This window comes from Bubalus kerabau, chromosome X, assembly GCF_029407905.1.
Source record: "Bubalus kerabau isolate K-KA32 ecotype Philippines breed swamp buffalo chromosome X, PCC_UOA_SB_1v2, whole genome shotgun sequence".
Taxonomy (NCBI): domain Eukaryota; kingdom Metazoa; phylum Chordata; class Mammalia; order Artiodactyla; family Bovidae; genus Bubalus; species Bubalus kerabau.
This window is the reverse complement of record NC_073647.1, coordinates 94,708,452-94,734,134: the sequence shown is the minus strand read 5'-3', so window position 1 is coordinate 94,734,134 and position 25,683 is coordinate 94,708,452. Positions and strand designations below refer to the sequence as shown.

At 37.3% G+C, this 25,683-nt stretch overlaps 1 protein-coding gene and 1 non-coding gene across 2 annotated transcripts in view; both read right to left on the bottom strand.

Moving 5' to 3' along the window:
* The window catches only part of TEX11 (testis expressed 11), a 212,587-nt gene that overhangs the window by 157,881 nt on the left and 29,023 nt on the right, over positions 1 to 25,683 (bottom strand). The window contains exons 5-7 of the mRNA XM_055565760.1: positions 25,037 to 25,116; positions 5,445 to 5,525; positions 5,244 to 5,363 (exon numbers count right to left, since the gene is read on the bottom strand). Coding sequence (XP_055421735.1) covers positions 5,244 to 5,363; positions 5,445 to 5,525; positions 25,037 to 25,116 — 281 coding nt within the window. The remainder of the gene's footprint in view (positions 1 to 5,243; positions 5,364 to 5,444; positions 5,526 to 25,036; positions 25,117 to 25,683) is intronic.
* Positions 18,663 to 18,734, bottom strand: TRNAC-ACA (transfer RNA cysteine (anticodon ACA)). The gene has a single exon. It is a non-coding gene; the product is annotated as a tRNA-Cys (tRNA).

The following is a 25,683-nucleotide window of genomic DNA, read 5'->3' as shown; positions in this document are numbered from 1 at the left end:
GTCTTAGGTTAGGGCTGGCTTTTCACGTGGTAGATATCCCACAGTCTGGTTTGCTAGCCCAAATTATTTTGCTCAGATAGCGCTCAGGACATTCGGCTGATTCTTACTATAAGGGACACAGCCCGCGCCGCGCTTCCCTGCCCAGCCCCTGCTTGCTAATGGCGTGTGCAGGCGTCTGCGCTGCTTCTCCGCTGGGGGAGTTACCGTAGGGCTCACAATCTGCGATTTTTAATTGTTTATTTATTTTTTTTTCCTCCCTTTTATGTTGCCCTCTGTGCTTCCAAAGCTCGGCACAGATTCGGCAGTGAGAAGGTTTCCTGGTGTTTGGAAACTTCTCTCTTTTTAAGACTCCCTTCCCGGGACGGAACTCCGTCCCTCCCTCTTTTGTCTCTTTTTTTGTCTTTTATATTTTTTCCTACCTCCTTTCGAAGAGTTGGGTTGCTTTTCTGGGTGCCTGATGTCCTCTGCCAGCATTCAGAAGTTTTTTGTGGAATTTACTCGACGTTTAAATGCGCTTTTGATGAATTTGTGGGGGAGAAAGTGTTCTTCCCCGTCCTACTCCTACGCCATCTTGGCTCCTCCCCCCCTAATTCCATACCATCTTTTATAAGTGCTCTTACTCTACTAAAGAGCGAAGGGTAGGAGGGAGTGGGAGGGAGGCTCAGGAGGGAGGGGATATATGTATACTTATGATTGATTCACACTGTTGCACAGCAGAAACCAACACATTGTAAAAGAATTATCCTCTAATTAAAAATAAATTTTAAAAAATTTTAGAAAGAAATCAGATTGTTTTAAATAAACTCAGCAAAATTTTCAAGGCCATAAAAAAAAAGAGGGAGCAGCAGAGGACATAGCCAGCAGAAAGAGGCACTGCCAATAGACAAGGGAAATGGGTAATTTGGAGAAACACCAAGATCTACAGTTCCTTCTACAGTGCTAAAAGGTTATAGATGGATAATCTGTGGCACAAGGGTAGACACAATACTTGCATCACCTTACCACCTTAAACAAAGTCTGTGCTCCACTTGATCTATGCCACTCATCTGGCACTTATATTTTCCTTTGTCCATTTTTCAAAAAGTATTTATAGCCTAAATTTCAAACTAGCTTATCATTTTCTTGAGGGTGGTAACCATACCTTCAAAAAAAAAAAAAAAGAGGCAAGAAACAAGTGGTGCTAGGAAAACTGGACAACTACATGGAAAAGAATGATATTAGACCATTTTCTCTTACTGAATACAAAAGTTAGCTCAAAATGGATTAAAAACCTAAAGTTAAGGACTGAAAGTCATAAAACTCCTAGAAGAAAATATAGGCAGAAAACTCACTAACATAAATACTAGCAATATTTTTTTGGATCTTTCTCTTAAAGCAAAGGAAACAAAAGCAAAAATAAACAAGTGAGACCCAATCAAACTTAAAGCTTTTGCACAGCAAAGGAAACCAATGACAAAATGAAAAGACAATCAATTGAATGGGAGGAAATATTTATAAATGATATGACCGATATATAAACAGTTCATACAACTCAACATCAAAAAAGCAAAAAATCTGATTAAAAATGGGTGGGTCTAAATAGACAGTTTCCAAAGAAGACCTTCAGATAGTCAACAGACACATGAATAGATGCTGAACATAACTAATGCAAGTCAAAACCACAATGAGATATCGATTCACACCTGTCAGAATGGCTATCATCAGAACGAACACAAATGACAAATGTTGCAAAGAATGTGGAAAAAAGGGAATCTTCATATACTATGGGCTGTAAACTGGTACAGTTAGTATGGAAAACAGGATAGAAGTTTCTCCAAACACTAAAAATAGAACTACCATATGACTCAGCCATTTCATTCCTGGGTATGTATCTGAAAAATAAAACACTAACTCGAAAAGATACATTCACCCCAATGTTCACAGCAGAATTATTTACAATTGCCAACATATGGAAGTAATCTAAGTATCCATCAATAGATACCAAAAGAAGATGTGGTATGTATATGTACTTGAGTACTGCTGCTGCTGCTAAGTCGCTTCAGTTGTGTCCGACTCTGTGTGACCTCATAGATGGCAGCCCACCAGGCTCCCCCATCCCTGGGATTCTCCATGCAAGAACACTGGAGTGGGTTGCCATTTCCTTCTCCAATGCATGAAAGTGAAAAGTGAAAGTGAAGTCGCTACTCAGCCATAAAAAAATAAAATTTTGCCATTTGCAACAACATAGATAGACTTGGGAGGGTACTATGCTAAAAAGTGAAATAAGCCAGATAGAGAAAGAAAAATGCTGTATGATATCACTTGTATGTGGAATCTAAAAACTGCACCAAACTAGTGAATAAAACAAACAAACAAAAAGACTCACAGATCCAAAGAACAAACTTGCAGTTACCAATGAGGAGAGGGAAGGGGGGTAAGGGCTATATAGGGGTAGGGGATTAAGAGGTATAAACTATTATGAATAAAATAAGCTATAAGAATATACTGTATAATATGGGAATATTTTATAATAACTATAAATGGAGTATAACCTTTAAAATTGTCAATCACTATATTGTACATGTGTAACATATAACACTGTACATCAACTATACGTCAACAAAACAGTAAATAAAATAAACCATATAGGTCTTTTTCACATGAACTACTATCAAGTCAAATGCATCCCTGTCACAGTATATAATATAGAGTTGTGATCTCTTAAATATTAGATTTTTATAGGCCTGAGGAGGTTAAGTAACAGCCCAAGGTCATAGAGCGAGTTGGAAGAAGAGTTAAGATACAAGACCAAGACCTGCTGGACTTTTTATCAATTTTTTAGTAGTTGCATTAAAGTAACTGACAAAGGATATTAACATTTAAAAGCAAACAAAATTACCACAAAGGGTTCTCTTTTTATACAGCAACCTAATTTGAGTAAACTCCAAGAGACAATGGGGGGCAGAGGAGCCTGGTGTGCTGTAGTACATGGGGGGTCACAAAAGAGTTGGACATGTCTTAGTGACTGAACAACAACAAAGTTTTGGGTAGGGAGTGTTAGACTAAAAGTCAGAGAATCATGGTTCTAGTCTTAGATCTTCAATTAACTCACATCATCTCTCTGAACCTGTTTCATCATTTAAAAAATGAGAAGGAATTAAAACGTAACTAAATGGGTAATATCTCATATCCATGGATCAAAACACTTAACATTATTAAGATAGCAATAACTCCTCAAACTGATCCACAGATTCAGTGGTTTTCTTATCAAAATTCCAACTGGCTTTGTTGCAAAAATTAACAAGCTTTTTCTAAAATTCATATGGAAATGCAAGAGACCCAGAAGAATCAAATAATCCTGAAAAATAACAAAGCTGGAAAATTCACCCTTTCTTATATCAAAACTGACTACACAGCTACTGTACTCAAGACACCATAGCACTTGTATAAGGACAAACATATAGATCAATGGGAACAGAATCAACAGTTCAGAAATAAATCCTCACACTTCTGATCAATTAATTTTTGACAAGGGTGATAAAACCATTCAATGGGGAAAGAACAGTCTTCAACAAATGGTGCTAGGACAACTGGAGAGTTACATGCAAAAGAATGCAAACAGACTCTCATCTCATACCATACATGAAAATTAACTTGAAATGGGTCAAGTCCTAAATGTAAATTCTAAATCTATAAAATTCCTAGATATGAAGAAATTAGGGCCCTCAGAGACTAGTGGCAGAAGTGTAAAATGGTAAAAAGCCACTGTGGAAAACAGTCCAGCAGTTTCAACAAAAGGTTAAACAGAGTTATCATGTTATTGAGCAATTATATTTCTAGGTATGTATCCAAGAGAAATAAAAATATGTACATACAAAAATCTGTACATGAATGTTCACAGTAGAATTATTTACAATAGCTCCAAATTGAAAACAATCCATATGTTCATCAATAACTGAATGGATAAACAAAATGTGGTATATCCATAGAGTACAATAATATTTGGTAATAAAAATACTGATAGATGCTACAACATAGATTGGGCTTCCCTTGTGGCTCGGTTGGTAAAGAATCTGCCTGCAATGCAGGAGACCTGGGTTCGATCCCTGGGTTGGGAAGATCCCCTGGAGAAGGGAAAGACTACCCACTCTAGTATTCTGGCCTGGAGACTGTATAGTCCACGGGGTTGCAAACAATTGGACATGACTGAACGACTTTCACTTTCACAACATAGATTAAAGATTAAATTTGAAAACATGCTAAGTAAAAGAAGCTAAGCACAAAAGATTAATTGTTATATGATCTCATTTATATGAAATGTCCAGAACAGATAAATCTATAAAAACAGAAAGTAGATTAGTGGTTGCTAGCGGTCAGGAGGAATAGGGAGTGACTGTAATGGATAGGGGATTTCTTTTGGGGTAATGAAAATATTTTAAACTTAAGATTGTGCTAAAAGTTCTGAATTGTATGAATATACTGAAACCATTGAATTGTATTTTTAAATGTGTGAATTTTACAGTATATGAATTATATTTCTGTGAAGATGTTAAAAAATAAGATTAGATAATTTTTAAGTTCTCTTTCATTTCCAGAATTACATAATTTCAGAGAGTAAACTCATTCCAGCTTATATTTTGTCAAATTAAAATGCACACCGAACAGCATGGTGACAAAAGAAGGAAACCTATAAGCCAAATGGAGGAAAAGTACAACTCTGAACACTGACATCAGCACACTTTTAGAAAATATTAGCAAACAACTCAGAATAATTGCAAATGTGAAGGCTCTTTTGGGGCAGTACTTTAGGTATTGGAGAAGGAAATGGCAAACCACTCCAGTATTCTTGCCTGGAGAATTCCATGAACAGCAGAGCCTGGTAGGCTACAGTTCACGGGGTCACAAAGAATCAGAAATGACTGAACGACCAACACACTTCAGGCATACTGTGAACGTTAAGAGAGTCACAGAGACAGGTGTTCAAATAGAGACCACTGCCACAAATAAATGATAGATATTACATGCAGTGGTTGAAAATAAGAATTAGTTATCTAAGTCTTTTCAATTTCATCTACCCCAATAAATACCAATTACCATTAGTAATGTCACCTTCAGCTATAAAACAGAGATTAAAAAGGTTAAATATAATATGCAATAAAAGACCAATGACACCTGACTTTCTTCTAATAGGTTATATCTCATCACTTTTGCATTTACATATAGAAAATGCCCCACTGTAAAGCTCTGGTGACTATGATACTTACTGCCTCTGCTTGGTAAGAAAGCACTTTCAAAAGGTCCTTCTCCACAGAATTCTTTTGCATAATCACATGTTCCTCAGTGGAGCTCCTCTGAGTTAATTTGGAATATAACTGCTCCAGACTCTGGAAAATAAACCACATTACAATGTAATGATGAGAATAACCACAACTGCTACTAACAGTTAAAAATCAACAGTAACTTACAGTTATGGCAGATTGAAAAAAATCATCAGCAAGTGCCGCATTTCCAACATTCACCCATCCTTTTCCTGTTTTCATGTTCATCTGGAAGAAAGAAGGTAAAAAATAATTGTTAAAAATTCACACCTCAAGGACGTTCAAGATGGCAGAGGAATAAGATGGGGTGATTACCCTCCCCACCCAACAAATACATCAAAAATTCATCTGAATATGGAACAACTTCTACAGAATGCCTGCTGAACACCAGACTTCCAAAAAGGCAAGCCAACCTCCCCACAACAAGGTACAGCAAAAGATAAAGATAAGAAAACCAAGATTTCAGGACAGGGACTTGTGCCCCTGGGAAGGAATCCCAAAGGAGGAAAAGTTTCCACACACTCAGAAACCCCCTCAGAGGAGGGGTCAGGGGGGAGCTTTGGAACCTCTGAGGGAAACACAGCAACAGGTGCTTAGAAGGCAAAACGGAGAGAATTCACCTGAGTTCATTGTCAAACAGCACTTTTCAGCAGAGAAGCAGCTTACATGCCCTTCACAACAACTGGGGCTAGATGCTCAGGCTCAGGCTTCAGGGGTCAGACCCCAGGGAGAGGATCAGGGTTGGCTGCCATCAAGATACTCTGAGGGGACTAGTACAACACAGCTGAGGGAGTCCAGGGAAAATCATGGGCCAGCCAGAGAGGCCAGAGATCACTGCAGTGGGAACGCTCTAACTACGCACACTCCCAGAATGCAGGACCTCACCTTTGCCAGTGCCATAGGTGGGATGAGTCAGCTGCGGTCTACGAAGGTAGAAAAGACATTGCGAGAGCTAGAGGCAGAGGATAGGAGGCCACTACAATCTCAACCCGAGGGGTTGCAAGTGCCACCAAGCTGTGAGCAGGCACAGGTCACTGCCCACACCTTCCTGGGAGACTGAGCAGTTTGACTCTGCTGAGGGACCCACAACTCAGGGCCAGCTCCCACGGGGAAGTACATGAGCCACCTGAGACTGTGGCAACTCACCACAGGTCTTGGCTCCAGCAGGCACTCCCCACACACCCCAACTGTGTCCAATTGAGCATGTGAGCCCCAATAGGCTGCCTTGTGTCTGGGTTGGGAACAGACACCAGAGAGCAGCCCACAAACAGAGGGAGGGCCAAAACCAAAGTGGAACACCAGAGGATGTGTAAGCAAAAGAGAGAAGGGGGCAGCACTCCTATAGCAGGTGCAGTGGATTAAATCCCCACAATTAGCCTGAGACTGTGGGCTTAGGAGCAACTGTGGACTTTAGGAGCAAGTACAAGCTGGAGGAAGGCAAGATATGAGTCTCAGACACACTGCACAGAACAGCTCCACAGATCTTCCTAGAAATATTGGAGGAATTTCTGAATAGGCAGATTGACTAGAGCACACAGTATGGAAAGGTCAATGGAGGAATTACAAGAATATTCTTCATATTACCATTCAATATATACTTTGCTATTTTTTCCCTTTTTTATCATACTGTTCTAATGTTGTTTTTTCTCCATTATTCTTTTAATTTTTATTTTTTATAACCTACTTATTATTCCTTTTTAAAAACATCTTATTTTTAAATAAATTCATTTTATTTTCCTATTTTTACAGTATTTACATTTTCCCCATGTTTTTTTATTTTGTATTTTTGCTAGTCTAGTTTTTAGTATTCATTTTCACTTCTGGGTTTGTCTCTTGGTTTGACTGTTCTCTTCTGACTCCTGCTTTTATCTTAATTTTATTTCTTTTCTCTTTTTTTTTCTTCTGTTTGTAAGTGTGTAAGTTTCTTTGAGTGTTCTGGGCTGTTCAATGGAGCTTTCACCATTAGTCTTCTCTGCTGTGAGACCTGTGAAGTCTTGGTCCTACAGTAAGGGGTTAGGCCTGAACCCCAAAAGTGGAAGACCCAAGTTCAGGACTTTGGATCCCAGAGAACTCCCAACCCCATGGAACATTAATTTATGAGAATTCTCCCAAAGGCCTTCATTTCAACACTGAGACCAAGCCCCACCCAAAGGCCAGCAAGCTACAGTGTGGACACCTCACACCAAAACTTCTGCAAACAGGAACACAACCTTGCTCATTAGCAGAGAGGCTGCCCAAAGCCTTATCAACCCATACACACCCCAAAACACACTACTGGACCCAACACTGTCCTTCAGAGAGACAAGATCTAGCTCCATCCACCAGAACACAGGCACAAATCTGCCAAACCAGGAAACCTTCACAAGGCATTGGTCCAACCCCACCTAGGGGAAGGAGATTCCACAGTTAAAAGGAACTACAACCTTCCTGCCTGTAGAAAGGAGACCCCAAACACAGTAAATTAAATAAAAAGACAAGACAGAAAAACATCCAGCAGATAAAAGAACATGGTAAAAACTCATAAGACCAAACAAATGAAGAGAAAATAGTCTACCTCAAAAATAAATCAAGAGTAACAATAGTAAAGATGATCCAAAGACTAAGAAATAAAATGGAAGCACAGATAAATAGACTTGAGGCACAGATCAAGAAGATACAAAAATGTTTAACAAGGACCTCGCAGAAATAAAGAAGAGACAATCAGCAATGAACAACACAATAACTGAGATTAAAAATACACTAGTGGGAACCAACAGCAGAATAACTGAGGCAGAAGAATGAATAAGTGAGCTGAAGACAAAATGGTGCAAATAATTGAAGCAGAGCAGAAGAAAAGAGGACAGTCTCAGAGACCTCTCGGATAACATTATGCATACCCAACCTTTGAATTATATGGGTCCCAGAAGAGGAAGAGAAAAAAAAAGGGTAGGAAAAATACTGGAGGAGATTATAATCAAAAACTTCCCTAACATGGGAAGGGAAATAGCCACCCAAATCCAGGAAACCCAGAGAGTCCCATACAGGATAAACCCAAGGAGAAACACACCAAGACAAATACTAATCAAACTAATGAAAATTAAACACAAAGAACAAACATTAAAAGCAACAAGGGATGTTTTTTTAATGTAAAATATCTTGTACCTGCTTTATGATATGTAGTAGTGACTGTGCTTTATCAGATCTGTTTTTAATGACGTTATTCTAGAATGTTTTCTTTCCAGATGATGATTGAGAAACATAATTAAAAAAAAAAATGGTGCCAGGTACCACAACAGTAACAGAACTTTGCTGTTTTCTGAGGTTTTGTTTTTTTTTACTTTTTTTTTTTTTTTTAATGGAGTGTGCTGGATGTCTCTATAATTTTGTTCAGATGACTGCAGAACTTGGAAAAGCTGTTGCTGCTATTGATGCATAACATACTGCTATTGGTCTTTTTATATAAATAAATAAATCTATATATATATATACATATATATATATATAATTTGAATTTTTGGAAACTTTAGCTGTGCTGTCAACTTTGGAAAAAGTATCCCAGTTGTACCGTGTTGGGTTGGCATTGTACAGAAATTAACAGCCATATTGGTCTAGAAACGTTAAACATAATTTTTTCCATTTGTACAGGGGTAACACACTGTATTAAATATGTAAGGTCTTATCTACATGGGTTTGATTACAGAAACTAATAAAGTATTCTCTAAAAAAAAAAAGCAACAAGGGAAAAGCAACAAATAATATTCAAGGGGATCCCCACAACAACTGATCTTTCAACAGAAACTGCAGGCCAGGAGGGAGTGGCAGGATATACTTAAAGTGATGAAAGTGAAAAACCTGCAACCAAGATTACTCTATCCAGCAAGGATTTCATTCATATTCAAAGGAAAAATCAAAAGCTTTCCAGACAAGGAAAAGTTAAGAGAATTCAGTACCACCAAACCAGCTTTACAACAAATGCTAAAGGAACTTTTGTAAGCAGGAAGCATAAGACGAAAGAAAAGGACTAAAAAAACAAACCACAAACAATAAAGTAAATGGTAATAGGATCATACATTATCAATAATTACCTTAAGTATAAATGGATTAAATGTTCTAACCAAAAGACACAGATTGGCTGAATGGATATAAAAACAAGATGGCTATATAGGCTGTCTACAAGAAATCCACTTCCGACCTAGAGACACATACAGAATGAAAGTGAGGGGCTTGGAAAAGATATTCCATGCAAATGGAAATCAAAAGAAAGCTGGAACAGCAATACTCATATCAGATAAAATAGAATTTAAAATAAAGACTGTTACAAGAGACAAAGAAGGGCACTACATAATGATGAAGGGATCAATCCAAGAAGATATAACAATTATAAATATATGTGTACCCAACACAGGAGCACCTCAATACAGAAGGCAAATGTTACCAAATATTAAAGGGGAAATCAACAGTAACAGTAACAAAGTAATAGTGAGGGCCTTTAACACCCAACTCACACCAATGGACAGATCATCCAGACAGAAAATTAATAAAGAAACACAAGCTTTAAATGATACATTGGACCAATTGGACCTAACTGATATCTTGATACATAAAGGGCATTTCATCCAAAAACAGTAGACTGTACTTTATCTCAAGTGCACATGGAACATTCTCCAGGATAGATCACATCTGAGTCACAAATCAAGCCTTGGTAAATTTTAAAGAACAGATATCATTTCAAGCATCTTTTCTGACCATAATGCTATAAGATTAGATATCAACTACAGGGGAAAAAATATAAAAACACAAACACATAGAGGATAAATAATACACTTATGAATCCCCAAGAGGTCACCAAAGAATTTAAAGAGGAGCTCAAAAAATACCTAGAAGCAAATGACAATGAAAACACAACAACGGAAAACCAATGCGATGCAGTAAAGGCAGTGCTATGAGGGAAGTCTATGGCAATACAATCCTACCTCAAGACACCAGAGAAACATCAAATAAACGACTTAGCCCTAAACCTAAAGTAACTAGAAAAAGAACAAAAATAATCCAAAGTCAGTAGAAGGAAAGAAATGATAAAGATCAGAGCAGAAATAAAAGAAATGAAGGAGACAGTAGCAAAGATTGATAAATCTAAAAGCTGGTTCGAGACAGCAGAAGAGACACAGATGTATAGAACAGCCTGTTGGACTCTGTGGGAGAGGGAGAGGGTGGAATGATTTGGGGGAATGGCAATGAAACATGTATAATATCATATATGAAACAAATCACCAGTCCAGGTTCGATGCGGGATACAGGATGCTTGGGGCTGGTGCACTGGGATGACCCAGGGGGACGGAGGTGGGAGAGGGGTTCAGGATGGGGAACACGTGTACACCCGTGACGGATTCATGTTGATGTATGGCAAAACCAATACAATATTGTAAAGTAATTAACCTCCAATTAAAATAAATAAATTTATATTAAAAAAAAGCTGGTTCTTTGAAAAGATAAACAAAATTGATAAACCATTAGATAAACTCATGAAGAAAAAAGGAGAAGACTCAGATTAATAAAATTAGAAATGAAAAAGAAATTACAACAGACAATGCAGATATACAAAGGATCACAAGAGACTACTACAAGCAACTCTATGCCAATAAAACACACAACCTCTAAGAAATGGACAAATTCTTAGAAAAATATAACCTTGCAAAACTGAATCGGAAAGAAATAGAAAAAATGAAGTGACCAATTAGAAGCATGGAAATCAAAACTGTAATAAAAAATCTTCCCACAAACAAAAGCCCAGAATCATATGGTTTCACAGGTAAATTCTACCAAAAGTTTAGAGAAGAGCTAATACCTATTGTCCTCAAACTCTTACAGAAAATTGCACAGGAAGCAAAACTCCCAAATTCATTCTACAAAGCCCCCATCATACTGATACCAAAACCAGACAAGGGACAAAGTTGCCACAAAGAAAGAAAATTACAGGCCGATATCAATGACGAACATATATGAAAAAATCCTCAACACAATTCTAGCAAACAGAATCCAACAACACATTAAAAGGACCATACATTATGATCAAGTGGGCTTTATCCCTGTGATGCAAGGATTCTTTAGTATATGCAAATCAATCAATGCTATATACCATATTAACAAACTGAGAGATAAAAAACAATCATCTAGAGAAAGCTATTCCACAAAATTCAACACTCATTTATAATAAAAACTCTCCAGAAAGTAGGCATAGAAGGAACATACCTCAACATATTAAAGGCCACATATGACAAACCCATAGCAAACATTATTTTCAATGGTGAAAAAATGAAAGCATTTCCTCTAAAATCAGGAACAAGAAAAGGGTGCCACTCTTGCCACTATTATTCAACACAGTTTTGGAAGTCCTAGCCACAGCAGTCGGAGAAGAAAAAGAAAGAAAAGGAATGCAGATTGGAATAAAAGATACACCGACATCCCTTGCATTCCTATACACTAACAATGAAAAATCAGAAAGAGAAATTAAGGAAACAATCCCATTCACTACTTCAAAAAAAAAAAGAATATAATATCTAGGAATAAACCTATGTAAAGAGACAAAAGACCTGTATGAAGAAATCTGTAAAGACACTGATGAAAGAAATCAAAGATGACACAGAGATATATCATGTTCTTAGATTAGGATTGGAAGAATCAACATTGTGAAAACGACTAAACTACTCAAAGCAATCTACAGATTCAGTGCAATCCCTAACAAACTACCAATGGTATTTTTCACAGAACTAGAACAAGAAATTTCATAATTTGCATGGAAACACAAAAGACCTCGAATAGCCAAAGCAATCTTAAGAAAGAAAAACAGAGCTGGAGGAATCAACCTTCCTGACTTCAGACTTTATACAAAGCTACAGTCATCAAGACAATATGGTACTGACACAAAAACAGAAATACAGATCAATGGAACAAGACATAAAGCCCAGAGATAAACCCACGCACATATGGGCACCTTATGTTTGACCAAGGATGCAAGGATATACAATGGAGAAAAGACAGCCTATTCAACAGTGGTGCTGGAAAAGCTGAGCAGCTATATGTAAAAGAATGAATCTAGAACACCTCCTAACACCACACACAAAAATAAACTCAAAATGGATTAAAGACTTAAATGTAAGGCCAGAAACTATAAAGCTCCTAACAGGAAAACATAGACAGTACACTCCTTGACATAAATCACAGCAAATTCTCTATGATTCACCTCCTAGAGTAATGGAAATAAAAATGAAAATAAACAAATGGGACCTAATTAAACTTAAAAGCTTTTGCACAACAAAGGAAACTACAAATGAGGTGAAAAGACAAACCTCAGAATGGGAGAAAATAATTACAAATGAGATATCTAACAAAGCATTCATCTCTAAAATATACAAGGAGCTCATGAAGTTCAATACCAGAAAAACAAACAACTCAAACAAAAAGTGGGCAGAAGATCTAAACAGACATTTCTCCAAAGAAGACATACTGATGGCTAATAAATACACGAAAAGATGCTCAACACTGCTCATTATTAGAAAAATGCAAATCAAAACTGCAATGAGGTGTCACCTCACACCAATCAGAATGATCATCATCAAAAAATCTATAAACAATAAATGCTGGAGAAGATGTAGAGAAAAGGGAACTCTCTCGTATTGTTGGTGAGAATGTAAATTGATGCAGCGACTATGGAGAACAGTATGGATATTCCTTAAAGAACTAGGAATAAAACTACCATATAACCCAACAATCTCAATACTGGGCATATACCCTGAGGAAACCGTAACAGAAAAAGACACAAGCACCCAAATATTCATTGCAGTACTATCTACAATAGCTAAGACAATGGACATAGATATCCACTGACAGATGAATGGATAAAGAAGTTTGGGTATCTATATATAATGGAATATTTCTCAGCCACAAAAAGGAAAACATTTGAGTCAGTCCTAATGAGGTGGATGAACTTAGAGCCTATTATACAGAGTGAAGTAACTCAAAAAGAGAAAGATAAATACAGTATATTAACGCATATATATGGAATCTAGGGCTTCCCTGGTGGCTTGAACAGTAAAGAATCTGCCTACAATGCAGGGGACCTGGGTTCAGTCACTGGGTCGGGAAGATCCCCTGGAGAAGGGAAAGGCAACCCACTCCAGTATTCTTGCCTGAAGAATTAATTCCATGGACAGAGGAGCCTGGAGGGCTACAGTCCATGGGGTCACAAAGAGTCAGACATGACTAAGTAACTAACACTTTCACTTTCACATGGAATATAGAAAGATGGCATTGATGAACCCACTTGCAGGGCAGCAGTGGAGATGCAGACATAGAGAACAGACTTGTAGACACAGTGGGGGAAAAAGAGAGTGGGATGAATTGAGAGAATAGCACTGAAACATATATATTACCATATGTAAAACAGATAACCAATGGGAATTTGCTGTATAATTCAGGAAGCTCAAATTCAGTGCTCTGTAACAATGTAGAAGGGTTGGATGGGGTGGGAGGGAGGTTCAAGAGGGTGGAGAAATACATATGCCTATGGTTGATTCATGCTGATGTTAGAAACCAACACAATATTGTAAAGCAAGTATCTTCCAATTAAAAATTAATAAATTTTTAAAATTCACACCTCTTCTAAATTGGGTGATGATTATATTGGGTAAAATATTTAATCCTCTGTCCAGATTCAGTAGTGTAATCCACAGAAAACAAAAAAGTAACAGTATTTATTAGAATCCTATGTTCTCTATGGAACTCCATAATTAAAGAAAAATGGTCTTAAAAGCAATAATAAAAAATTAATAGACTTGAAAATACATCTTCTAAGAAATATGAAAAGAAAACATTGGGATAATTTAAACAAAAGAAAGTTCTAAAAATTAATGCCTCACATACCTGAAGAAATTTTTCTATGATAAACACTAGATTATAAGTCAACATACCTGGGATCTGGTATTTAATTATATCTCTAATAAAAATTTTCTTAGTTCAGCAAAGGCTTATTATATATCCATTACATGCCAGGCACCCCAAAGAACCTCACTCTATTATAACTGAAAGACATCTAAATAAACAGTTGATGAGCAATACGTACAAATACTGTGGAAGCAAACAAGAACTGAATCAAGATGGAGGATTGAGTATACACTATAGCCACCCCTTCTATTACAAATCCCTAGAAATGATATGTATATATACTATATACTATGATATACTAGAAACGATATAATATCATATATATATATTATGATACAGATCATATGTATCATTTCTAGGAATTTACATATTTTTATAGAAATAATATTAATATATGCATATTTTCATATTAATAATAGTCCTGAAAAAACAGTGTTTTTAGTTGATTGGAAATTATGAAGAACCTCTGAAAAATAGCAAATGGACTAAGGCAAAAACCTACATGCTAAAATGCACAAAAACGCAAAATATGGAAATATTCTGGATGTGAACAGAAGGAGTATCAGGCAGTAGGCTTCATTCCCAAAAGACTTTCCCCTCCTCCTCAGAAAGGAACAGTGAGTATGATCACTTAGACTAGAAAAAAGTAGAGTTCCAGATGGCTGACAACACAAGTCAATGCAAAATCTCTGCTCCTAATTCTCGATCAGTTATTGGACTCGGGTTACAGTAAATAGTGTGACACGCTATTCATAGAAAACTATCAAGGACTCTCAAACCAAATATAAGCAAGAATAACCAAATTTTTGAGGGAAACCAGTAATATGAAAGGACAACCCACTACTCAACAAACAGAATACCTGAGGAAATAGAATTAGGACAGCTAATAGAAACATAAAGAGATATATCATTATTATCCACAGAATTAAATAGCAGTCACAATCAATAAAATGCTTTTAGTTATCATTCTTTGAAATCATTAAAGCCAAAAATGCAAACATTAGATGTAACTGAAGTTGGAAGGTTAATGATGAGGAAAGGGAGAGAGAATGATAAAGGTACTAATATCCTCACAGAGTTGAAATGTAAAGATATACTCTCTGGGACTTCCCTGGTGGTCCAGTGGTTGGGCATCTGCCTGCCAATGAAGGGTACGCAGGTTTGGGCCGTGGCCTGAGAAGATCCCACATGCCGTGGGGCAACTGGGCCAGGCACCATAACGACTGAGCCCACTTGCCCAGAGCCTGTGCTCCACATAAGAGAAGCCACAGCAATGAGAAGCCCATGCCCAGCAAAGAAGAGTAGCACCCCCACTCACCAGAACTAGATAAAGCCTGCATGTAGCATTAAAGACCCAGCACAGTCCAAAAATATAATTAACTTAAAAAATATATACTCTCCAAAACTGATGGAGTAAGAAATAAATACTTAAATATATAAAAATAAATAAATTTAAATTTAAATAATAATCATTAACATAAATAAAAAAGTATAATATAACTAACAAAAACTGAAAGGCAGAGGCAGGGAGGCAATATGTAATATGAGATAAATCTTCACATATCTGTGAAACAGATAGTATATGTAGTATTTCTATATAAGATAGTATTTCTGTATAAGAAACAGACAATATATGAAGCTGATGAATCAAGAATTAATTATTGTAGGCTGAACTGTATCGCCCCCCTCCCCATCCAAAAATTTATTTGAAGCCCTAGGTCCCAGTACCTCAGAATGTGACTGTATTTGAAGATAGGGCCTTTAACAAAATTAATTTAAAATGAAACCATTAAGGTGTGCCCTAATCCAATCTGACTGGTATCCTTTTAAGAAATCTGGATACACAAAGGGACACCAGGGATGTGCACACACAGAGGGCACAGCCAAAAGGCAGCCATCTGCAATCCAAAAAGAGGCCTCAGAAGAAAACAAACTTTCCAACACCTTGATCTTAAACTTGATTTTAGATCGTGATTTTTGACAGAATTTTGAGAAAATAAATTCCCATTGTTTAGACCACCCACTCCATAGTATTTTCTTACGGAAGCCTAGCAAACTAATACAGTGATACAAGCATATGATTAAGATATATGGATGTAAACATGACAAATAAAAATGGTTATGAGTAACAGCCTTAAAAGCAGGAAAAGATACATGCACAAGGCATTTCATTGCAGCACTCAAATGTCCATTAAAGAGGGCAGGTTGAATATAAAGTACATGCACCAAGTGAATAATATCATGTAGCTAAAAAAATAAAGAATATGTCTGTATACTGCTATGGAGTGATCTCTAGGATATAATGTTAAGTTGGGTAAAAAAAAAAAAAAGGACGGACCTACCCTACAGTACATGGAAATCTGCTCAATGTTATGTGGCAGCCTGGATGGGAGGGGAGTTTGGGGGAAAATGGACATGTATATGTATGGCTGGAAAAAAGTTAAATAAATAAAAAATACACCTAAAGCCAGACATCCTGGAGTGAGAAGTCCAAGTGTGCCTTAGGAAGCATTACTATGAACAAAGCTAGTGGAATTCCAGCTGAGCTATTTCAAATCCTAAAAGATGATGTTCTGAAAGCGCTGCACTCAATGTGCCAGCAAATTTGGAAAATTCAGCAGTGGTCACAGGACTGGAAAAGGTCAGTTTTCATTCTAATCCCAAATCAGGGCAATGTAAAAGAATGTTCAAACTACTGTACAATTGCACGCATTTCACATGCTAGCAAGGAAATGCTCAAAATACTTAAAAGTTAGGATTCAACAGTACGTAAACTGAGAACTTCCAGATGGTAGAAGCTGGATTTAGAAAAGGCAGAGGAACCAGATATCAAATTGCCAACACCCACTGGATCACAGAAAAAAGCAAGAGAATTTCAGAAAAACTCCTGCTTCATTGACTACGCTAAAGCCTTTGACTGTGTGGATCACAACAAACTGTGGAAAATTCTTCAAGAAATAGCAATAACAGACTCCCTTACCTGCCTCCCAAGAAACCTGTATGCAGGTCAAGAAGTAACAGTTAGAACTGGACATGGAACAATGGACTGGTACAAAATTGGGAAAGGAATACATCAAGGCTATATACTGTCACCCTGCTTATTTAACTTATATTCAGAGTACATCATGTGAAATGCTGGGCTGGATGAAGCTAAAGTCAGAATCAAGATTTCTGGGAGAAATATCAATAAGTTCAGATATGAAGATGACACCACCCCTACGGCAAAAAATGAAGAGGAACTCTTGAAGAGCTGCTTGATGAAGGTGAAAGAGCAGAGTGAAAAAGCTAGCTTAAAACTCAACATTAAAAAACTAAGATCTTGGCATCCAGTCCCATCACTTCATGGCAAATAGATGGGAAAACAATGGAAACAGAGACAGACTTTATTTTCTTGGGCTCCAAAATCTGCAGATGGTGATTGCAGCCATGAAATTCTATGACATGTGCTCCTTGGAAGAAAAGCTATGACCAACCTAGACAGCTTATTAACAAGTAGAGACATTACTTTGCTGACAAAGGTCCATATAGTCAAAGCTATAGTTTTTCCAGTAGTCATGTAGAGATATCAGAGTTGGACCATAAAGAAGGCTGAGCACCAAAAAATTGATGCTTTCAAACTGTGGTATTGGAGAAGACTCTTGAGAGTCTCCTGGACTGCAAGGAGATCCAACCACTCAATCCTAAAGGAAATCAGTCCTGAATAATCATTGGAAGGACTGATGCTGAAGCTGGAGCTCCAATACTTTGGCCATCTAGTGAGAAGAGCCCACTCACTGGAGAAGACCCTGATGCAGGAGGAGAAGGGGATGTCAGAGGATGAGATGGCTGGATGGCATCACTGACTTAATGGACATGAGTTTGAGTAAATTCCAGGAGACAGTTAAGGACAGGGAAGCCTGGCATGCTGCAGTCCATGGGGTCTCAAAGAGTCGGTCATGACCGAGCGACTAAACAACAACAAATCATAAGCATGCACACTCAGTCATGTCCAACTCTGTGATCCTACAGACTACAACCCACCAAGTTCTTCTGTCCATGGGATTCTCCAGGCAAGAATACAGTAATCAAAGTTAACTGTAGTGATCTCAGAATAAAGTAAACTATTATTTTCCAAAAAATGGTGGAGAAATGTATACATACGGAATGTTACCAACTATCTAAGAGCCTTGGGGCAGGTTCCTAGATAAACAGGTATTCTTAGATAAATAGGTAAGAATATTCTTATAAGTATTCTTAGATAAACAGTTAAGATATTCTTAGATAAATAGATATGAATACCTATTTGCTTATATGTTAAAAGAAGAAGAAAGAAAGTGGAAGTGAAGTTGCTCAGTTGTGTCCAACTCTTTGCGACCCCATGGACTGTAGCCTACAACACTCCTCTGTCCATGGGATTTTCCAGGCAAGAATACTGGAATGGGTTGCCATTTCCTTCTCCAAAGGATCTTCCCAACCCAGGGATCGAACCTGGGTCTCCCGCATTGTAGGCAGATGCTTTACCATCTGAGCCACCAGGGAAGACTTTAAAACCAAAAGGAAAGACAAATATTCTATGCTATCACTTACACGAGGAAATCTAAAAGATAAAACAAATACATATAACATAACAGAAACAAGCTCACAGATATAGAGAAGAAACTAGTGGTTACCAGCGGTGAACGGGAAGAAGGGACCAGAAAGGGGTTGGGGATAAAGAGATACAATCTACTGTGTATAAAATAAATAAGCAGGGGCTTTCCTGGTAGTCCAGGGGCTAAGACTCTGCACTCCCAATGCTGGGAGCCTGGTTTCAATCCCTGGTCAGGGAACTAGAACCCACATGATAACTAAAAACCCCACATGCTGCAATTCAAAGATCCTGGGGCAGCCAAGTAAATAAATAGATAAATATTTTAAAAAAAAAAAAAAAAAAAAAAAAAATAAATAAGCAACACAGATATATTGTACAGCAAAGGGCCATATAGCCATTATTTTATAATAACTTTAAATGGAGTATGCTGCTGCTGCTAAGTCGCTTCAGTCGTGTCCGACTCTGTGCGACCCCATAGACGTAAGCCCACCAGGCTTCCCCGTCCCTGGGATTCTCCAGGCAAGAACACTGGAGTGGGTTGCCATTTCCTACTCCAAGGCATGAAAGTGGAAAGTGAAAAGTGAAAGTGAAATCGCTCAGTCGTGTCCAAGCGACCCCATGGACTGCAGCCCACCAGGCTCCTCCGTCCATGGGATTTTCCAGGCAAGAGTACTGGAGTGGAGTGCCATTGCCTTCTCCAAAATGGAGTATAATCTATAAAAATACCAAATCACTATGCTGTACACATGAAACTAATACTATAAATAATGCTTCAATAAAATACATGTGTACATACAGGCATACATACATGTGTTTATCAAAAATGTTTGTATACATATTTATATACATACACACATGCATACATACATGTCTATCAAAGGATTTGTTAGATACCATCACCAACTCAATGGACATGACATGAATCTGAGCAAACTCAGATCCATGTGAAGGACAGGGAAGCCTAGTGTGCTGCAGTCCATGAGTCACAAGGAGATGACTTAGCAACTTAACAACTACAATCAAAAGGATAAACAATAAATAAACAAAATAGTTATCTACAGGGGGAGGGAGGGAATAGCGTGTAAAAGACAGAGATAGAAGCTAGACTTATCCGAAGATAGTTCCTTTAGTAGATTTGACTTGACTTCAGAACCATGTCAATATTTTACATAATTATAAAACAACATTAAATCAAAATGGGTAAGAGGGAAGCAATCACAAAAATCAAGAGCAAATAGAAGCAAATATATCTAACTGTATCAAGTTGACAGCATAATCATAGAGAAAGGAATTTTTGACATAATTTTAAAATAATATTTTAATAATACTGAAACAATATTTTGACTGCACATTCCTAGTGGGATATACCTTTAAGAACAAAACTGCAAAAAAAATTCCTAACCATTTTTAGAAATCATTCTTTGTAATAATATTGATATTGGTATATTCTGAAACTGTTATAAAAATAATTTTTAGGATAAAAGAGGTTATTCATTATATTAATGTTTAGCACCAAGATTTTTAGAACCAGAGACACAAATATAAAATCAAGAAACTAAGTTTAAAAAAAAAAGAAGCTAAGTAAAATACTATAATCCTAAATAGCAATTGGAAATATCAGTATGAACTCATTATGTACTTTCTTTTTAAAAAAATGTACTTCATAGCTCTGTCAACTTAAAAGGTCTAGAAACAATGCCAATGCAATAGCAATGAGCACCTGTAACATCCAGACTCATATTTCTAAATAACACTCTCCACTAAAAGGACCACAGGGCTCCTTAGAGGAATGGCTGATTCCAGGTCTAGACCAGGAACTATACAAGACAAACCTGGATAACTTGTCATATCAGAAACCAAATAAAACTACTAAAAACTACTGAGTTCATGCCAAAAGACTCAGAACCACTTAAAGAGGCTCCTACTAGCCAAAAGTAGGACACTGTGCTTCAGTAAGAATAATAACTACAAAGGATTGAAAGTCACTAAGTATGTTAAAACCCATGAATTCACAATATTAAAAAAAAACACAGTCATTATTAAAGGATGTTAGAGAACCAACTCATTATCCTGAAAACTGTTAAATAAAGGGGAAGAGTCCCGACTTTCTCAGACAAAGTATACTTCAGAGTGACCAAATCGTTTATGAAAGCTTCTCTCTATTCCAGTTAATAAACAAAGAAGGAATACAGAGGTAGAATATGCAAATCTCCACAGAAATAATGGATCTAGGGATAACAATTATCAAAGGGCACTACACAACAGAAGAGAAACAACAGACATTACTGACTCCTGATGGAAGTACACCAAATACCGCTGATGAATTATTCTTGACAAAAATGAACCTGAATCAGATCAAGCTTCTAAATCTAACTACTAGTTTTCTGGAAAAACAGAGGACAAAGTACTATATTAAACAATACACTTATGATGTAGTTATCAGAATGCAGAATTTAGGAAACTATAGAATATATTAACAAAGTACAAGGTGCAAATTTAATGCTGATTCTAAAAACCAACTGGAAAGAAGCAGGGTAGAGGAGAATAAGTGTGAGAAGTTGCAGGGAGGGAAGACTGGATATTTTATGATTTTAGAAAAATCTTTATTAAATTTAATTGGGTATAATAATAGGTAGGGGTTTTTTTGGAATAAAAAATCTTGTCTTTAAGAGACATGTACTGAAATATTTATGGGCAAAATAATATTTTTTGGGATTTGTTTCAAAATAATCCATGGGATTGCTTAGGAGAGATACAGAACAAACAAGAGTGGTGGTGAGTTGATGATTACTCTAGCTGAGTGATGAGTAAATAGGGGAATCATACTGTATCTTCTACTTTGTGTGTACATTTGAGCTTTTCAATAAAATACTGTTTTAAAATACTGGGAAAAATATTTTCCATTAAAAACATACTTGCTTATAGGGAGCAAGACAGAGGTAGAAAGGGATGGAGTAGAAAACTATTACTTTTGACTACTTTCATTACTTTTCATAAATTCTGAATTATAAGTTCAGCATTTAGTCCACTGAATCACTGTACTAACAACTACAGTACTACTGAGACCTCTAATGGTAACAGATATAATTATTATGAAAGTAACATTGATAGCATGAAAAGACAAAAACATACGACACTGGAAGATGAGACTCCCAGGTCAGCAGGTGTCCAATATACTACTGGGGAAGAGCAGAGAAATAGCTCCAGAAAAGAACGAAGAGGCTGGGCCAAAGCAAAAACGATGCTCAGTTGTGGATGTGTCTGGTGCTGAAAGTAGAGTTCGATGCTATGGAGAACAATATTGCATAGGAACCTGGAATGTTAGATCCATGAATCAAGGTAAATTGGACATGGTCAAGCAGGAGATGGCAACAGTTAGCACTGTCATTTTAGGAATCAGTGAACTAAAATGGATGGGAATGGGAGAATTTAATTCAGATGACTGTTATACCTACTACTGTGGGCAAGAATCCCTTAGAAGGAATGGAGTAGCCCTCATAGTCAACAGAAGAGCCCAAAACGCAGTGCTTGGGGAGCAATCTCAAAAACGACAGAATGATCTCTGTTCGTTTCTAAGGCAAATCATTCAATATCACAAAAATCCAAGTCTATGCCCAAATCACTAAATGCCAAAGAAGCTGCCAAGTTGAACAGTTCTATGAAGACCTACAACACCTTCTAGAACACCCAAAAAAGATGTCCTTTTCATCATAGGGGACTGGAAGGCAAAGTAAGAAGTCAAGAGATAACTGGAGTAACAGGCAAGTATGTCCTTGGAGTACAAAATGAAGCAGACCAAAGGACAACAGAGTTTTGCCAAGAGAATGCACTGGTTATAGCAAACACCCTCTTCCAACAACACAAGAGAAGACTCTACACATGGACATCACCAGATGTCAATACCGAAATCAGACTGATTATATTCTTTTCAGTCAAAGATGGAGAAGCTCTATACAGTCAGCAAAAACAAGACCGGGAGCTGACTATGGCTCAGATCATGAATTCATTATTGCCAAATTCAGACTTAAATTGAAGAAAGTAGGGAAAACCACTAGGCCATTTAGGTACGACCTAAATCAAATCCCTTACAATTATACAGTGGAAGTGAGAAATAGATTCAAGGGATTAGATGTGACAGACAGAGTGCCTGAAGAACTGTGGATGGAGGTCTGTTAACACTGTACAAGACGTGGTGACCAAAATCATCCCCAAGAAAAAGAAATGCAAGAAGGCAAAGTGGTTGTCTGAGGGGGCCTTACAAATAGCTGAGAAGAGAAGGAAAAGGCAAAGGAGAAAGGGAAAGATATACCTAACTGAATGCAGAGTTCCAGAGAACAGCAAAGAGAGAAAAGAAAGCCTTCTTGAGTGAACAAGCCAAAGAAAAAGAGGAAAACTAGAAATCTCTTCAAAAAAAAAAAAAATAGACACCAAGGAACACTTCATGCAAAGATAAACATAATAAAAGAGAGAAACGGTAAGGACCTAGCATAAGTAGAAGAGATTAAGAAGAGGTGGAAAGAATTAACAGAAGAACTACACAAAAAAGGTCTTATTGACCTGGATAAGCACAATGGTGTGTGTGGCCACTGACCCAGAGGCCAGACATCTTGGAGTGTGAAATCAAGTGGGCCTTAGGAAACATTACTATGAAGAAAGCTAGTGGACGTGATGGAATTCCAGCTGAGCTATTTCAAACCTAAAAGATGATGCTGCACTCAATATGTCAGAAAATTTGGAAAACTCAGCAGAGGCCACAGGACTGAAAAAGGTCAGTTTTCATTCCAATCCCAAAGAAAGGTAATACCAAAGAATGTTCAAACTACCATACAATTGTCCTCATTTCACATGGTAGCAAGGTAATGCTCAAAATCCTTCAAGCTAGGCTTCAGCAGTACATGAACCAAAAAATTCCAGATGTTCAAGCTGGATTTAGAAAAGGCAGAGGAACCAGAGATCAAATTGCCAACATCTGCTTGATCATACAGAAAGCAAGGGACTTCCAGAAAAACACCTACTTCTGCTTCACTTACTACACTAAAGCTTTTGACTGTGTGGATCACAAGCAGCTATGGAAAATTCTTAAAGAGATGGGAATACCAGATCACCTTACCTGTCTCATGAGAAACCTGTATGCAGGTCGAGAAGCAACAGTTAGAACTGGACATGGAACAAAGGACTGGTTGAAAATTAGGAAAGGAGTACATCAAGGCTGTATATTGTCACCCAGCTTATTTAACTTATATGCAGAGTACAACATGTGAAATGCCGGGCTGGATGAATCACAAACTGGAATCAAGACTGCTGGGAGAAATACCAACAATCTCAGATATGCAGATGATACCACTATAATGGCAGAAAGCAAAGCGGAACTGAAGAGGCCCTTGGTGAAGGTGAAAGAGGAGAGTGAAAAGTCTGGCTTAAAGCTCAGCATCAAAAGCTAAGATCATCGCATCCAGTCCCATTCACTTCATGGCAAACAAATGGGGGAAAAATAGAAATGGTGGCAGGTTTTTTTTCTCTTGGGTTAAACAATCACTGTGGAAGGTGACTGCAGCCATGAAATTAAGATGGTTGCTCCTTTGGAGAAAAGCTATGACAAACCTAGACAGCATATTTAAAAGTAGAGACATCTCTCTCAAAGCAACAAAGGTCCATCTGTATAGTCAAAGCTATGGTTTTTCCAGTAGTCATGTACAGATGTGAGAGATGGACCATAAAGAAGGCTGAGCACTGAAGAACTGATGCTTTTCAAGTGTGGTGCTAGAGAATACTCTTAAGAATCCCTTAGACAGCAAGGAAATCAAACCAGTCAATCCTAAAGGAAATCAACCCTGAATATTCATTGGAATGACTGATGCTGAAGCTGAAGCTCCAATATTTTGGCCACCTGATGCAAAGAACCAACTCACTGGAAAAGCCCTGATGTTGGGAAAGACAGAGGGCAGGAGGAGAACGGGGCAAGAGAGGATGAAATGCTTGGATGGCATTACTGACAATGAACACAAGTTTGAGCAAACTCCAGGAGATGGTAAGGCACAGGGAAGCCCGGTTTGCTGCAGTCCATGGTGTCACAAGGAGTCAAACACAACTTAGAGACTGAATAACAACAACATTGACAGAACTAAAGGATATAACACCTCTTCCATGTTTACACTAAATTCAACCATCTTCACAGGAAAATTCAACCATTTTCACAGGAGTAATGACTATCTCACTGCATGTGCCCTCTCCTGATTTAATTAGGACTTACCAAAAATTGTCTTTGAATAGCTTCTTCTGAAGCATCTGGGTGTTCACACATGCGAATCAACTTACAAGCAACATGCTGCACTGCAAAACAGTAATTCAGTAATTAAGACACGCATAAACACAAAACATTCATTCTCCTTTTATATATACCTATAAAGAGATAAGAGGAGTGAAGTAAAATCATATTTGTTGTTAAAAATAGGACTTTTAAAGGCCTTTTTAAAAAATCAATTACCAAAAGTAGATGACCTGAAAATTACCAAATGAATAATTTGCTTAAGTCAAACAGGTATTTTCAAATTTTAATTTCTACAGGTCTTAAATCCCAAAGACTCATATGATGCTCTTGTATGCACCATGCCAGCAGGAAAATTCTAAGTAGAATTGGAATCTAAAGCTATTCAACATCTGACAAAATTTCTGAATATCAGAATATTTTAAGATTATTCTCCTAAAATGTGAAACTTCCTAAATACACTATTTTCTTCAGATGAGGTAAAGTTCTTGAAGCATAACTTAGAAAATACAGATATCTTCGTTGTACAGTTAATTTAACCTGAAAATAGGAAAGCTTGAATAACTGTAACCTTATTTGTGTGGTTTCTTTCATCATAAAACATACCCAGATTTTTAAAGATAACTCCACAT